Source organism: Paramormyrops kingsleyae, chromosome 15, assembly GCF_048594095.1.
Source record: "Paramormyrops kingsleyae isolate MSU_618 chromosome 15, PKINGS_0.4, whole genome shotgun sequence".
In the NCBI taxonomy this organism is placed as follows: Eukaryota; Metazoa; Chordata; class Actinopteri; order Osteoglossiformes; family Mormyridae; genus Paramormyrops; species Paramormyrops kingsleyae.
In genome coordinates this window covers 15,402,808-15,419,876 of record NC_132811.1, presented here as the reverse complement: position 1 = coordinate 15,419,876, position 17,069 = coordinate 15,402,808, and the positions used below count along the sequence as shown (strand labels likewise).

Genomic DNA, 17,069 nt, shown 5'->3' with positions numbered 1-17,069 from the left:
ACGGGGGCCAGACCTCTCTGGGACACCTGAAGCCCACCCATAATGCGACTGCCCTCTCACTGAGAGAGACCAGCTTCCCATGCTCTTCCACGGATCGCAGCTCGGGGCTCTTGCTTGCCTGGAAAAGCCAACGTTAATTGCAGCTATCAGAATAAAAGATGTACAAAGAAATGTAGACTGTACACATATATCAACAGGACACTAAGGACTCTAATGAACTTATTGAAATTGCTGATATGGAAGATACTTATTAAATATCAGACCTGTTACGGCACCTTTGTTTATGGGTGTAAAGGTCTTTCATGGAGGGTCATTCTGTGTGAAAGTGAGATGGGTGTTTCTGATTCCACATGTAATCCTGTCTGTATTATTGTTCTGTCTCAGTGGCAGGGGAGCGGGGGGGTGCTTAAGGTTTTGTTGTGTTCTTATTATATTCTGGGTTAAGCTCTGATTGCTGTTGAGCTTCCCGCTATAGAGCTCTTTTGGGATTAACAGAGACTGAACGAAACCCTTGAGGCGGTGGGAGTCTGTGAGGTGTGACGCACAGCAGGTCGCATTTCCCCGGATGGCCTCCGGAGGGGGGTGGGGGTGCGGATGTGTCAGGGCATCCCCGGAACGAGGCCGCCCGTTTCTGGGTCTGGGGACGAGGAGAGAAAGAGCGGAAGTGCGGCCGGGGCGGAGCTCAACGTCACGCCGCACCCGACGTTTTCAGGCCAGCGTGGTGCATCGTGGGAAGGCGCCGGCGCTGTAGGGCACAACCTGAGGCTCCTGTGCCTGGCAATCGGCGCCGCAGCGTGAAATAATAATGACCCTCGAAGACATGAAAGGGAAGAATGTAAAGCAGGCCTATAAATAGAGAGACACGGACTGCCAGTTTGTCTGCCTGCAGGCTGTGGTGTTTCCCTCTGGATTTCATCGTCTCTCTGCCCACTTTGTTTATGGACTGATAATAAATACACTTTTTTGTTTCCCTGATTGGCTTAAAAACTTGCCTTGTGTTACTGCTTTCAAGATGCACTATTTTGTTTATTTTTACAAGCATTTCCAAAGTTATTAAAACTGATATTAATTTGACGTTGAAGTTTCATGCCAGTGATGTGAGGAATCACTGTTATTTGATATTATTAATTTTTGATTTCCCCCCCCCCCCCCCCCCCAGTACCAGTATTGAAATTTGGAAAGGATGAAGCTTGTGGTGTTGAATGGTCTACTTTAGCTGGATGTGGGCACCCAACCTTGGATGGCCTTCTGTTAGCTCTGTAGGTATAATTTGCTTGTTGGATTCACTCACGGAGGGGTGTGGGGGGCAGGGGGTGATAATCGGAAGCCCTAACTGCTTAGAAATGCTCATCACTTCATGTGAATTTCTTATCAGTTACCTCTTTCCTTGAGGGAAAAGGACAGGGTTTCAGAGAATGGACCAGCTGCTACATGTTTATAGACACGTGTGGTCAACATGCCACCTGGGGAATTACATGCTATGTTGCGGGCATCGGGGATGTTGTGTACCACCACTGGCGTTAGAGCCTTGCATGCAGTTGTTGTTGCGTTCATGTTTTCTGGCAAATCACTGAGTCACACTGTGCAGCAGTGCAACACTGTGCAACAGTGCTTCAGGTTGACCTTTCACCTTTAGTCATCACCTTCAGGAAATATAATACTCTTAAAATTCATTGCCTGGGTGTATCGAGAAACTTGACACGAATGAAACATGGCAGTGTTGGCTGGGGTGGGGGGTGGAGGGGGGGGGGGCTGGTCAGGGAAATTGTCCTGTTTCACTTTGACCTGTTCGTGTGAGTTTGAGGCACAATCCTTCTGATGAGGAGGGACACAGCGTAACCGAAGGCAGAGTCCCTGTTGTCGGACTCTGCGCTGCCGGAGTTTAATTACCCAGAGACCTTTTGTGGCCATGTGTCAGAGCAGCTCTGATGCAAATAAAGCGATTAAGAAAAAGGACTCTGTGTGGGTGGGGGTGTGTGTGTGTGTGGGGGGGGTTATTCTGAGGAACATCCTTGAGATTCAAAGCAGCATCCAGCCTGGAGCAGAACGTCAGTGTGAGGCTCACTTTTTATTTTTTATTTTTTTTTATAAACCATTTCTACAAGCAGCTGTTTGTCAGAATGGCGCGTAAAAGACACGGGATGTCAGCATCGACTGGCGGGATCAGTGGGAGAGATTGTCCTGTCAGACCCTCCGTGAGCGTTTAGGCTGACGGTTTCGGAGCGGCCTTCGGGGCCTATGTTCCTGGCCACAAAGCCAGCTTCTGCGCACGGGCCCTTCCTCTGAAGGCTGTGATGCCGTGATTCTTAGCGGCATGGAATAAAAACAAATACAGCAGAAACAGACGCTGCAGCTGATGTCCTGTGAAGAGCTTGCTAGACTAGCTTAATCTAACATGCCCCCATCTCCCCGGGCCAAGATGACCCAGGCATGTGTGGCTTGTGGACAGATATGGTTGGGCAGGTATATTTGGGTGTAATGCAGCAGAAAATGTGCAGTACCGGCCTCATGGCCACAGTTGGGTTGGGTGGTAAAGTAGCTGAGACCCAAAGGCCAATAACGTGTCAGAAGCCAGGTGATCGTCTGATGTAACAGCTCTCAAAATGAGGAAACCCTTATGAAGGATTTTAAAACGGGCGTCATGCAGTCGCAGCAGAGATGCCACTTAATGATCACTTCTGTTGATGTCTAGGCCTAATTGTTTAACAAAAATGGTTGTTTTCTTCCTACAGTAGATATAAACAGGGTGTGCAGCCACAATGGGATACCATGGGAATTGTATGCTGGAGACCGCTTAGGGTTTTAACACGACAAACTGAAATTTAGTGAAAATTAAGGCTGGAAATAAAACAAAATAGGTGTTTCCACTCAATATAATAAACCGTTGTTATACCGTGTGGGGGCATTGGGCAACAAGCCTTCAAGGGAGTGCAAAAGTCCATTTTACATGGTTTTAAGAAAATCAATATTCGTCTGGCAGCTAAGCTTGCAATGAGAAACTTATGACCGAGTAAATAAGTGTTCCACGTTTTTAACGATGTGTGTCGTAATTATCTGCCTTTTCTCCATTTCATTACATTGAAATAACATCGCTTGCGTTCATGCTGGGTCAAGGCGTATTGAAACATGCCAGATTTTATGAAGCAACGACGGCTGAAGGTCTTGTCAGGAGTGCCGCGAAAATTGTTACCATAAAATTTCTTTTGTTTACTTCAATCAGGAATGTGATGTAATTTGTTATGGCACAAGATGTTCACTTTTAGTGTGTTTTCACTTTTGTAATTATTTGTTTATTGGACATGTTATTTGATTGCTAGGCTTAATTTTTCTGTGCAAGGCCCATATATGACATGTCAGGGTGTTAGATGTGATTTCGAAATCATGGAAATGCAATGAACTGAAAAATCTCTGCATAGATGGAAGATGCGTATATTGGTTTGGATTTGCAACCAGTGCCTTTGGTAAATTTTTGATGGTGCAAGACTAATGATTTTAACGGCAATTGGATGACACCAGCAAAGGTGGCTCCTCCGTTTCCCTGGCCTTCCATCGTTAAGGCTTTCGCCATTGAAAGAGCGTTGGGACAGGATGATCAGATAGTGGATCCCGCTTTCATGAGAATTCAAAAGACTTTTCTGGTCCTTTTAATCATTTGCGCAGCCCGTCCTGCATCCCGCTGCTCAGGAAAAAGAAACGGGTTCCTTTGATTTGCTGAGTTCTGAGTCACGTGTTGATATTGTGAGGATTCAGACGACTAGACCCTAAAGGTCCAATCGCGCAGCACGTCAAATTTCATCGATTAATTCCTTTTTCAATTACATTTTTTTTTTTGCCTCCCTGCCCCCTGCTAATGAAATCTGAGCTGTGCGGAAGGTATTATCGTGCCACTGGTTTAGCTACAAAACCTTTCTGCTGGGGTCCCAGTGTTAGGTTCGCTCTTTCTTTCTCTTGTCTTTGAAATTAATAATGCATAAGAGGGGAAGTTGGACGTAAAATAAAGGCAGTCCAGCTCCCTTTGGTTTCCTCGGGGATCGAGGAGAGTGGAGTGCCAAAGCGCTGTTCTGGATCTTCAGTCAGTAAGTCGCACACTATGCTAATGAATCATGTCGTGGTTAAGCGTCTGGGTGAGATCCGGCTTAGACAAATGGGTTGTTTTATTCGGTTTGAGTCAAACTTAACAAAAGTTTTCTGGAATCTGCTGAATGTATCTGAAATGAGAAATATGATACTGATTTTAATTCCTAAACTTCCAACCTTATTTAATTCCATAGTTTTTTTTTTGTTTTTTTTTAAAAGTCAGGAGTTAGTTGGGTTCATGGTAGTAGGTGATTTAGACTTTTTGTATTTTCACATTAGTTGTGTAGCTGTTAATTGTAAAACTAGCCTGTAAATATCTGCCACCTACTGTATATTCATTAAAAAAAACAGCAGAAAGCTTGTTGCCCAGTATTTAATGACTTTCTATGCATCGTTGTTTCTGATCTCATTAATGTGGCCCATGAACAAACTTCACATTCATGAAAACCCCATTTAATGCGTTGATTGCAAAATTTGTTTAATTATTAGGTTTTTGAAGACCCCAGCAGTCGAAAGAAAATCAAGGCAGAAACCCTGCCTGATTTAGTGGTCATTTGTTTAGGTCACCTTAAGAAGACGAGGACAAGATATTACCATGGAGGGCCCTTTCTGTTGCTGCTTTATGAATCCTCCGTGAAGACAGCTTTGCATTAAGACTTTCAGAGCATCCTGATGCTGTCCTGGAGGATGTTTGCAATTTGTGCTGAATCAGCACCTTTTCCTCATTATGCCTTCCCATTGGTTCACAGCCTTTCATTTATAGGCGCTACCTTAACGAGCCAGTTCAGTCAATGACTGTGTAAAGGATATGGTCATGTTGTAGACTGGGTGAGTCAGACTCACGATAGGTCAAGAGTTGATGGTTACAGACCCAGCCTGGAGTAGCTGAAACTAAAACGTACATAATCCAATGACCATTTGGTGTCAAATTTTCAATGACACGAGCAATGTGTTCGGCTAATTGCGGTATCCCTGGGAAAATCTGCGGCTCTCTTTCATTTGTCTCTTCAATTTTTTGACAGTGTTTGAGTCCTTTTGCTCTCAGCTTACTAGCCTGCAAAGCATAATTTGGGCATGTGAAATATTTAAACTGGTATCAGTCCTGCAGATGCTCAATGCCAGTTCATACACTTGTGTTCATTAGGCTCGTTATCAAATGGTAAATCGATGCGACTTAATGCGCTTCTCTGGCTTTTCTGTGCTGTATTGCATCTCGAACGCAAGCTGCTGGGAAGCATCTTCTCTTTACTTTCCAAGGTAGAGCCACTTAAGACTGAAGAAACCCAATATAAACATTGGCAAAAGGAACCTGCCAAATTCTCTGAATGTTTTGATAATCACGATAAAAAGAACTTGGTAAATTGAATTTTAGAAGGTAAAATTTAATATTTATCAACCTTTTATTTCCTATCTCGGACACCTTGTTTTTGTTACATAAAGTATTGACACTTCTAAAACTTGAGTTTGTGTGTAAGTTTAATAGGGTGAATTATTCACATTTGAGTTGTTCAAATGCAAAAGTTTAACATTTTTGGATGCTTTTCTCTCTGTCACTTTGCATTTTCTTTGTGAAACAACACCAGTCCATGTTCTCGATTTTGTCTGCCCAGGAAGCACCTGAACATACGTCGTCGTCTTGGATGTGGGGGTTAGGGAGGGACTTGCTGGAATGTTAACCACTCTGTGTCTGTCAGGGGCGTAAAGGACGCAGCTGCTCTTCCCCATGGACGCCCAGCCGCAAGCCCAGCACGTACCAAGGCCTTCGCTCCAACCTCAGGTACGCGAGTCGCCAGTCTCGAAACCGATAATCCTACGATGTGTGTTCCCTTGGTTTGTTTTTTTTTCCCTGCTTTAACTTTTCCCAGCCTATTTTCCCCTCCATCTTTATGACTCACAGTCTAAAATTCTCTGCTTTTGCATTTTACCCTGTGTCTGTGCTTTTTGGTTGCCTCCTACCATTCCTTACAGCTTCCTGTGTGGGGCTCTCTGTCAGTCTGCCCACAGGGAGTGTTTGTGGGCTCTGCACCGATGCAGTCCCCAGTTGACTGGATCGCCTCTCTTCCCCCATAGTCGCTTTCAGGTGCCGAGCAGGGGGTGGTATTTGCGTTCCGTGCGTCGACGTGCACCGTGATGCTGTGGCACTCTTGTGCGCTGTGTGTTTATTTCCTCTCTCTGTGGATTCTTCTCAGTTCTTGAGGGGGCTCAGGGTATAGAGAGCAGGTATACTAACTCAGGCATGTGTGGAATCTATTACCCATTTGTGTAGTGTTTTGTGTTTTGAAACTTTGTTTGCTGTGTGGTCTTTAAGATTTATCTGTCTATGACTTAAATATATATATATATCTTGTATACCTGTGTTTTTACATGCAGGGATATCATGGTGGTGATATCGAATTACTAACTCCACAAAACATCCTTTTTGGGTGAAAAATTATTGTTAGCTTATGCCTAAATGGTGATGTCTTCTGACGCCTGAAAATTTGGGTTGGGTTGAATTAAGTTAACAATTGATAAAGAAACAGCACATACAAAACATATTGTAATGTTGACTTTATTCACCTAATCAAATGTGGGCAGTTTAAAAGCAAAGCCAACAGTTTCTAAACCAGGAAAGCAAACCACATAAAATGTAGTTTCCCTTGGAAGGCTAGTTTAAATGTTCAAGGTTTTATTGGGGGGGGGGGATCTAACCGGTGATTAGCTTAAAATATTAAGTGGGTTATCTAGCTGTAATAATTTGATCATAAGATTCCATAGATATTTGTAAGACAGCTATAGCTAGCTGTGTACTGACTAGATGATGTTTTGGAAGTTTCCAGAAAAGGGGAGATACCTTTATTATTTTAATTTTAATTATTTTTAGGGTCCCTTTGCAGTGGCATTGTTGCGCTCGGTGTCCCCCCACCCACCCGCCCGGCGTCCCTGTAACCCGGCGGTCCCTGTCCCCCCACCCACCCGCCCGGACCGCACCCACCCGCCCGGCGGTCCCTGTAGCCCGGCGGTCCCTGTCCCACCACCCACCCGCCCGGACCGCACCCACCCACCCGGCGGTCCCTGTAACCCGGCGGTCCCTGTCCCCCCACCCACCCGCCCGGCGGTCCCTGTCCCCCATCGCTGCATCCTTTCCCTCGCCAATCCACTAACGCATCTCATTGGCTGCTTCTCTCCACACGCTCTTCCTTCCTGCGTGGAAAAAAAAAAATAGAGAAGCTGCTGTTGGATTTATGAGATGTTACCATGTTGCGGTCTTTTCCTTTTCGGAAACCACGCATCTTCATTTCCCCTATATGCCGTCACGGTCCCTACCGACTCCCAACAGACGTTTGCGAAAGTGCTGCGTTATCTTATTCTGCATTTCCCGAGTGCACCCTAGGGCTGGGCTTCCCCTTTGCCTCACCTGCACTCAGCCCCCCCCCCCCCAATAAGCTGTGATTCGTACAGACTGCCCCCTAGTCATTGGGGACTGAAGCCTGCCACTCATCCTGTCATCCCGGGAATCTGAATGGTACGGCGGGATGGAGTGGCGGATGAGACGAGCCGTCAGTCAGGCCCAACGCGGTTTTGGGGCTGGGGGGGCTCTCACGGGGTGAAAAGGTGCCGCAAATGAGCTGTGAAGTTTACATACAGTGCCCACTGTTAAACAGATTAGCTCTAATGAAGTGTCTAATGCTCAGGCCGCCGATGCCTAATCCTCGCCGACAGCCCGTCCCCAGCTGCCAAGAAAGCCGCTGCCCTCCAGCCGTGTCCCGCCACGGCCGCGCCGCGCGGCTCGGGGAGGCGGCACGCGGCTAATGCGCCGAGACGGCGCGCGGGCCTGACATGCAAATGTAGGTCATTGCATATGTAAATGTGCGATTACAGAGCAGCGTGCCAGGACGCATTAGCGCCGCTGAGCGCCCAGCATGTGGGTGTCGTGGCGTCTCAGAGGCGCGCTAGCGTTTTGTCGGCGTACCGTGCGGCCGGGAAGGGTGATTCCTGAAGCTCGTTCGGCCGCGTGGATACCTGCCTGAACCCCCGCCCCTCCCACCCTGCATGTCTTATTAAACATCAGCTTCTGCGAATTTTGAGCTGAGCTGCAAAATGAATTTCTCTGCTGCTGCATAAAATCAACTCTGGTTATTCATCTGTACCCACGTTTGGTTCTGTCTGGACCCAAACTCACTCGAGCTTTCAGGTCAGTGTTAGATTAACCTCGGACAGCAGTGGGGGCGGGGGCGGGGGGGGGGGGGGGTCTCTGCATCCAGACACTAGATTATGCTTCCGTGTTGTCAGTTTTAATGGGATGTTTCTTTACCTCACCACTTATTATAATAAAAAAACTGTCAGCTGATACAGCAAAACACTGAGATTGACGGCACCTTGATCTCCCCATCCCTATATTTTTGGCTGCCCGGATTATTGTGATTTTGTGGAACTTTAGGTGTAAAATTGCATTTTTTATTTGGTATTTATTTAGTACTGTTGTCTGTGGTAGCTGTGTTGATCAGTTATTTCTTGGCTTTTTAAATTTTGTTTTCTCCCGTGTTGGTGTTGTTTTCATGGGCTATTTTATATGAACAGGCATTTTTTTTTAATAGTTTAAGTCAGTCAGCCATTTTTGGTGGGGTGGTACTTTTATAGGTATGACATTTAATCCTATCCGATTCATTGTCTGTTTGTCCCAGTCCATATCCCATATGCTACTGTTGTAATGTTTGCTTTGTTTAACCACAATTAAAATAGAACCAAATGGATGTAATCCGATTTGTATGTCATTTTTATGGATTTTTATCAGTTTTTGTATTATTTCTTGAGTCGGCTGCCCTTAAGGGTGTCCCATGGCTGTTTTCTATGCTGAAAGGTGCCACCATGATATGTCATTTTCTTGCCACATTTAGTTTGATTTAAAGCAGGTAAAGGCCATTAGTTACTGTTATAGCATATATGAAGGGGTAATTTGCCAGAGTGCTACACAGTTCATTTTGTTAGCATTTCGTGGGGTGGCATATATTCTGAATAATGTAATGTTGTGCTCTTGCAGCATGTAGAGGTAGGTATTGGGAATGAAAAGTTCATATGAAGTTCATCTTTAATCCTCTTTACGCTGCCTGCATTTCTTTAGCATTTTAGATTTTTGCAGTTTTATGAGAGTGATTTGTTGATTTTTGTCATCGTCTGTCTTCACAGAAGCCTCTACAGCTCGACATGGGGTACAACTGCCTATCCAACTTTCATACTGAGAAGAAAATCGGAAGAGGACAGTTTAGCGAAGTCTACAGGGCCAAGTACTTGCTAGACAACACGTCCGTGGCTTTGAAAAAAGTTAAGGTGAGTAAAATGCTAATATACTCTACAATATTGAATAGGCCGCGTCGCGTAAGTGATATAAATTTAACAGGTGAAACACGTATTATTCTGAATTATTTTCGTTTTATAATATCACTGTATATTTGATACATTTTAATATTTTGCCTTTTGCATTCAAACCTGGTGGTGGTTGTGAGTTTTGAATGTAATGCTCCTGCATCATCTTCTTCTCCTGTATCAGCTTACTCCTCTCCCATAAGTGCTTGGGCAGGGCAGGGTATCTTTGAACCTGAAGCTTCTCCAGGGTGGCAGAGCATGCTGTATTAGATGCCAGTCAGTTAGAGTTCACCTTCACCCAATCGCACACTGCGTAACAAGTTAGAGAGAGTTTTTAGACTATGTAAGGAATCCAGATGATCTGGAGGAAACTTTTTTTTTTATGTTTTAATATTACATTATAATGTATTATTGGCTAAATTATATGTTCTGGAAGTCAGTAATATTAGATGTAATCAAGGAGTTTCCACTGGTATAATAATTTGTTGCTGGAGGGTCAATGAGTCAACTTTCTTTTTTACAACCAAACTGGTTTGATGAAAAGAATTTCATATTATTGAAATCATCTGCTCCTATTCATGAGTCAAATTCATACAAACGTCTGCTTTCCTCAAACCCAAACTGTTCCCCCATTACCGTCTCAGGTTGAAAACGGCGCTCTGCATATTCATTTGCATTTCTTCCGCCATCCGCTGTCACCTCTCGCTTTCGGCGATGCTTTTTGGTAGGTTAGGATTCCTGGGGAAACAAAATGCAAAGCACTCATGATGGGGTGCATGAAGCAATGCATCGCACCCCAAAGTCCTCTATCACAAAGCGGCAAGAGAGTAAATAAGCAGTTAAAGCTACCAAATAAGTTTCCACTTCATTCTGCTAATCAGTGACAGCAAGTCCTGCCCCCCTCATCGACATGCGGTTATCGGTGCACCCATGATACTTATTGATTAGCTATGTTTGGAAATTCATGAACTGTGTGTGATTGTTACGTTTCTTCTTGATGTTTATCCATCCCTGTTTTTCCCATGTTATTAGTTGTATCCAGTCAAGGTTGTTTGGATGTGGAATAGCTATATTTATTATTACTATAGTTAAAGTAATAAAAAAAATTTGTAAGAATTTGTGAATGTAATCTCACTGTGCTTAAGTTTCTTTGCTTCTATTTTATTTTCAAAATCAGACATACATTTTCACAACGGTTACAATGACTGGTCCTGATTGGGTTGCTTTTAATGGTAGAATGTGACTGATTATTTAGTTCTGTCTCTTTCGAAGTGCCCCCCTCCCTGGTTATCGTAGGAGGATATTTATAACCGAAGCTCATTTCGTGAATCAGCATCTTTTTAAAAGGAAAAGATAGATAGATAGAAAATACATATGAAGCCATTGTGCTGTTTTTAGTATTAGGATGGAAACTTTTCATAAAGTGATGGCTTGAGATGCTTGAAAGATTACAGTTGTCCTCATTGCTAATTAAAACTTTAAACTGAAAGTGACTGCTTGAGATGGGAAATGCTTGGCCTGCTCATAAGTAAAGTTTGTTACGAAAGAGTTTAATCCTCAGCACTGCTATGCTCAGCATAATTTTTTTTGTTACAGATGTAACAAAAATATGTTGGAGGAATACAGTGTTCCTATTACTATCCAGTCATGAGAACATGCAGTTCATCCCTGAAAGGCTTTTACGGCAGATAACACGGCTGAAACCATGGAATCTGTGTCGTCCTCTCACTGACACAGAATCTGTGATGTTCAGTGCCGTGTCTAGCGGTGAACTATGCAGTATTATGAATGAGATTGCCCTTTTTCTGTTAGCTTCCAGTGAGTGTATTGAGGTGACCAGCAGTGAGTTTCTGATCTGCAAATGGGAAATCAATAAATCGTATAATGCACATGAAGTACTTTGGATAATTGTTGCTAATTAGAATGGTTAGAGGAGAATGGCCAGACTCGATAAAAGTGAGAGAAAGGCCATAAATGGAAAAATAACAGTATAACTGTGTGTGCAGAATGGCTCATCTACCCTTGAGGTAGATTGTGGAAGCAAAAGGGGGTCTTACTCAGTACTAGCTAGGTGTACAGTATATAATAAAGTGTATCCCATTGGGCCGCTGAATATAACCCCAGTCTTTGACAGATTTAATCTGCACCTGAAGGGTGGAAATGAACCTGTTTTTGACTTATGGTCATGTTTATGGTTTTTTGGGGAAAAGAACCTCTTCTGTGACCGGCTAACGAAGCTGGATTTAACGCGCCTGCCCGCGCGCACCAAGTTGCGCCCGGAAGTGCCGTCGTGAGAGACGTCGTTCGGCAGACACTCTACCAATGTGAAAACCCCGCAGCCAAAATCCGGACAGCGATTTGGGGATTTCGGCCTCTTGCCGAACTACCTGAGTTGCTGAATGAGCTGCTCAATCCGCAGTCCATCCTCCGGAAAGGAATGCGGAGAATTACCTGCTGGAAACGAGTGCCGTTTCCCAAAACTGGGGGTGCCTTGCTCCCTCCCTGACGAGCGTGTTTGGAAGCCTGAACATTTGCAGATGCAATTCCTCCACAAATAAGCACGTCAGATTGAATTAGAGGAACGGGCTGACGAACAAACCGCTGTTCCTCCTCGTGCACGTTTCCTGTGCCAGATTCGATGCCAGCGTGCTTTTTATTGCGCACGGAGAACCAATGCGATTTCATTGATGCAGCTTGTGGTTTCCCACAGTTTAAGACCCTGAGGCCCTGGGCTAAGTCCATGTTTGTTTGGCTGAGAGAAGTTGACAGATCCCCATTACAAATGTGAAACATGTTATTTTGGCTACTAGGGCCTTTTTTTGCTCTTGTTTAAAAAAGCGCAACTACTGGAAAATACGACAGTCTGACCACTTTTGTGGGTCATGGGAGTGTTGTGGAATTTTCCAGAATTGTTCTAGAAATGCAGCACTGTGTGGCAAAGATGAAAGATGGATTTGAAAATTTGAAAGTCAAGAATTAGGTTAGTAGAAACTTGTTGCCCTGATTTATTTTAACTTGGTAGGTTGTATAGCTGATTATTTAGGACAAGATGAACGGAAAGCGGTGATCTGGGCTGGCCTAAATGAGGTTTTACTGGATGCCTGTGGTGGGAGGGGCCACCCAGCCCCTTTCGTCATACATAAATCACCTGTCCCCACCAAGCAATAAATTTGCTTGTCGTTGGCTTAAACAATGGGGCAGTGTGACATCATCAGTGCATGGCAGTTTCTCTGTAGGTAGCAGTGAGATACCACAGGCCAAACGTTAGCTGTGAAACCTATAGGTTAAACAGGATGAATATAACTTTCACTGCTTAACTTTTTTTCCTGCTTGATACTGATGTAGCGCTTAATGTTTGCCTGCTATTAACAGTTCTGTTTTTGTTTTCGTGTTTTGAGTGCTATGTTGTCTTGGTTTTCTCAGTCATGGCTTACGTCGTGGAAACGTCTCTGGAAAGACATATAGTATAAGGAGTGCACGTCAGCGAAACGGACGCTCGAGTGCAAAGTTTCCCGCCATATGTCGGGTCGCTCTTGGGGTGACTGGTCTGACAACCATGTTCGCTAGTTTGAGGAACTATCCCATGTTGCAACGCCGCACAACTGGGTTCCAGGTGTTGGGACGTGTTTCCACAGCTGGCAGTTTTGCTTTCCATCAGAAGGATCCACAAAGATGTTGTTCGCTGTCAGTTCTCGTGACACCAAGACTGAGAAGCTTGTGCAAAGATGAGGGTTTGAAGGATTGGCAGGGAAATGTTACGTGACTATGTTTAAAGGAAAATAATGACAAAAAAATGCTTTTTTTTCCCCACACTGAATTGCAGCAAGGAAAAAATATTAATTTGGTGTTTCTTTTTTGTTTAATCCTGGACAGACTGTTTAGCCTGGGCTCATAAATCTGTGACTGCAGCTTCCTCTAGTGAATTTTACTCTTTGTTTACGAGCTTTCAGCGTTTGATGTATTCAGGCAGCATCGTTTCTTAGCATTATCAGATTTCATTCTTGTTTCATTTGCGTTTTTGTCTGAACACACAGTCAAAGACAGAGACTGTGAAGCGGAGATTAGGCTGTCCCACAGTATCCAACAAGTGCCCAAAATGGAGTGACATGCTCACCCTTTCCCACCCAGGTGTGCTAGACAGCTACACTCTCTGTACATGCCCACTCCCTGTGCACTGCCTTCAGAAATACCATAACTCCTTCTCTCCCTCCCTCCTCTTCTGCTTTTGATCTCTTGACAGATATTCGAGTTGATGGATGCCAAAGCCCGGCAAGATTGCATCAAAGAAATAGATCTCCTTAAGGTAAAAAAAAAAAAAAGCCAAACCAGAAAAGAAAGAAAGCAGCAGCGTCACGCGTTGTATTATGTTTTCTAAAGGTTCCTCTGCTGAGACCCGATACCACAGAAAACAATTGATCTGCAGCCGGATTTTTCATGTGAGGGAGCACGGATCACTCGTGTTGTGTATGTCATTCCTCGAGGCTCAGATTGACTTTTTTTTAATGCCAAAAACTATAGTTTTTATCTTTCTCAGTAATATTTAGAAGGGGGCCACAGTGCATTGCAGATTTGCACCCTTTTCCGTCTGAATATTTAGTTTTTTCCCCTTCCCGTGTTCTTTGTTGTTCTTTTTACGCAATTTTATATATCAAACTATCTTAAACAGGATTGTGTGGACATCACACTAATATAGAATGTAATGACTGTTTCAACACATATGTCTCCTTGAACTGTGGAAATGCTTCTTAGTCTGGTCCTGTTCAGCTGTTTCCTGTACTTGGTGGTTTGTTCAGATTGCCGTGCTAATTGCTCAGATTCCTATCACTTTTTTTTTTTTTTTTAGGGCAGGGAGGTTGATTTCTCCATGTCTACTTACACTAATCACTAATAACACCGCCATGCCATTTGCCAAGGTGTCTCATGTGAGACAGCCTAATTGGTAGCGGTGTAAGTACGCGTGTGTATGGGGGATAGCTCTAGGTGGGAGTGTGCAGGGAGGTGAAAATTACCAGGCGCGGGAGACGGCCTCCAGGAGCAGGTCACAGTGCAGACGAGAGGCTCCGTCACACATCTGCTCAATTAGCCGGTTAGATACACTCTGGAAAACAAGTCGCCATCCCTCACCGGGGTCAGCAGGCTGATGCAGCAGCCTCCCTGATCCCCCCCGGCATCCCCCACCAATCGGAGGCTAATGAATTTGGCTAACGAGCTGCCATGTGAAACTGGGAGTCCTGCATTGTACCAACGTGGCCACAGATGGAAATAATGAGACTATTTGTTTTATTTGCCCTTATCTGAGAGGTATTCCAGTCTTATGTTACACTATGTACTCGAGCTTTTGGTGCAAATCTCTTCGGCGATTTATTCCAGGGAATTAAGTGTGTGGCTCTATGGCTTTACGATCCCGTGAGAGATAATGTGATCGCCCATGCTAATCACTGTAGGATGGTTTGTCGCCGAAATGTTCCTGCATTGGGAAAATCCACCCGGCCTGTTTCACACTATATTAGTCACTTTAACCTCTTCTATTGACTAGAAGCAGTTCACTATAGGGGTGGTGCCCAACGAGCGAAATGAGCCTAACTTAATTAAATGAATAGCATATTTAACAGAAATTATGATGTTTACTTAAGATGCAAATTGAATTCTTTGATTTCAGTTTGCATTGATGTCAATGTATTTTACTAAAAATCATGTGTGTTCTTTTGCAGCAATTGAACCACCCCAATGTAATTAAGTACTATGCATCGTTCATTGAAGAGAATGAACTCAACATAGTTCTGGAGCTTGCTGACGCAGGGGACCTATCGCAGATGATTAAGGTGGGGGGACCGGCCTTGCATCTTGAATGACTGTGTTTTCAGGTCTGTGTGCTCAGGCGATGGATAGGTTGAGCAAGCATGCAGTTTGCCCTCGAAACACGTACACTGAATCCAGCCCCGCCCACAAGTCTTTGCTTGTAAGCACAGTCTTTTTGATGATAATTATTAGGGCTACACGGTATTGGAAAAATTTCAAGTATCACGATCACCACAATTTTTGTGATTAAATATTGCAATATTTATAAAGCAAAAAAAGGAGTTGAAAACTGACCCAAAATAAATTATAGTCAAATACAACTTATTGACCAAAACAGTCTGTCAGATAAGTAGGGTAATGTTTCTGCGAGTTTTGTCGACACAAAGCAGTGTCTACGAATTATTCGCTTTTGCTCAATATTGTTTCTGTGGAATCCATATATTTCCTCACAGCAGAAGACTAATGTCTTTTGGTGACCAGTTCTTGTTTGCTCCTCATTCATTAATGTAAAAATTCTCACAAAAGTGCCAAATTGCTTATGAGCCCAACAAGAAGGACAAAATGATTATGATTCCCTCAGAGAGCTCATTCCGTGGTCATGTAAAAGCAGTAGCAAACTTTACACTGATATTTTAACATTTACCAGATAAACTTGAAAATGGAACAAATCATTAAAATTGCAACATTTTGTTTCCTATGACAAAGTAAAAATGCGTCTCTCAACCTGAGAATTTCTTCTGTTGCTGATATTAGTGTACTTAAGTATTCTCTTCATGCATCTGTGTGACACATTGGAATATGTTTTTACTGTTGCATTTGGCAGCATTGCAATACATAGTTGTATCTGAAAGGTTGTCTTTAAAACATTGCATAGCTTATTTCCACCCCACCATCCTGCTCTCACTTTCCATAGTTGAACAAACAGCCAACCAGGTCTTTGGGTTACCATAAGTGCTTCACATTTAGGATGAAAATACACTGGGCTTTACCATGAAGACAGACACCTACCAGCATTCTGTAAAATAGCTGGGATGCCCCAGGGCTGTCAAATGGAATAGTTCAAATATATTAGTTTGTGTGTACATGCATCACCCGTGTTCATCATAGGAAAATGTGGGAAATCATATGCAACTCACCAATGATACAGGTACTATTTTTTTTATTACTTGTCTAGGTAAAGTGACTATAGTTATGTGTTATAAAGCCCAGTCAGTTTCTGATTATACCTTAATAAATTTGACTTATTAGTTATCTAGTTACTTAGCTATCTTGGCATTAGGATGAGTGTGTGAAGTGTAGAAAAACCACAATTCTTGAACAATTGTTTTGTAACTCAGTGGTCTCCAGGACCTTAATGAGACACCATGTCATCTTTTCATGATGTTCATGAAGTAGAAGGTTTCTGACTTCCGTGTTTGTTTTGTCTTAATTTAAAAACTATGCGCTATGAATAGAACATCATTCAATATATTGCTACCCGTTTTCATAAATAATGAACACAGAGGAGAAAATGTGTAGGAGAATTAACAATTTGGAAACGTAGTTTCTGTAGTATTTTGCATAACATCTTGTAAAATGTTCTTGCACATCTCAGCCAAAGTCTTGGTCCTTGTGTTTTTAGTGCACTTGTTTTGTATTTATAAGATTGCTGATTAAAACCGTAGATTTAATATTGCATTATAAAGAAACATCAGAGGTTGTTTAATATTCGCACCAAAGGCTTTTTTTTATATAGAAAAATCAAAATAATCTTATACACTGTTATAACCTTTATAAATTTATAATTTTTCCAGCTTTGGAACTTCTGATTAGAGTACACAATAATGTCCCGTGTGTAAACTTCACAGATA

General features: G+C 43.2%; 1 protein-coding gene across 1 annotated transcript in view; it reads left to right on the top strand.

The window, feature by feature from the left end:
- The window catches only part of nek7 (NIMA-related kinase 7), a 54,147-nt gene that overhangs the window by 10,909 nt on the left and 26,169 nt on the right, over positions 1–17,069 (top strand). The window contains exons 2-5 of the mRNA XM_072699713.1: positions 5,772–5,854; positions 9,244–9,384; positions 13,661–13,723; positions 15,132–15,242. Coding sequence (XP_072555814.1) covers positions 5,801–5,854; positions 9,244–9,384; positions 13,661–13,723; positions 15,132–15,242 — 369 coding nt within the window. The 5' untranslated portion in view covers positions 5,772–5,800. The remainder of the gene's footprint in view (positions 1–5,771; positions 5,855–9,243; positions 9,385–13,660; positions 13,724–15,131; positions 15,243–17,069) is intronic.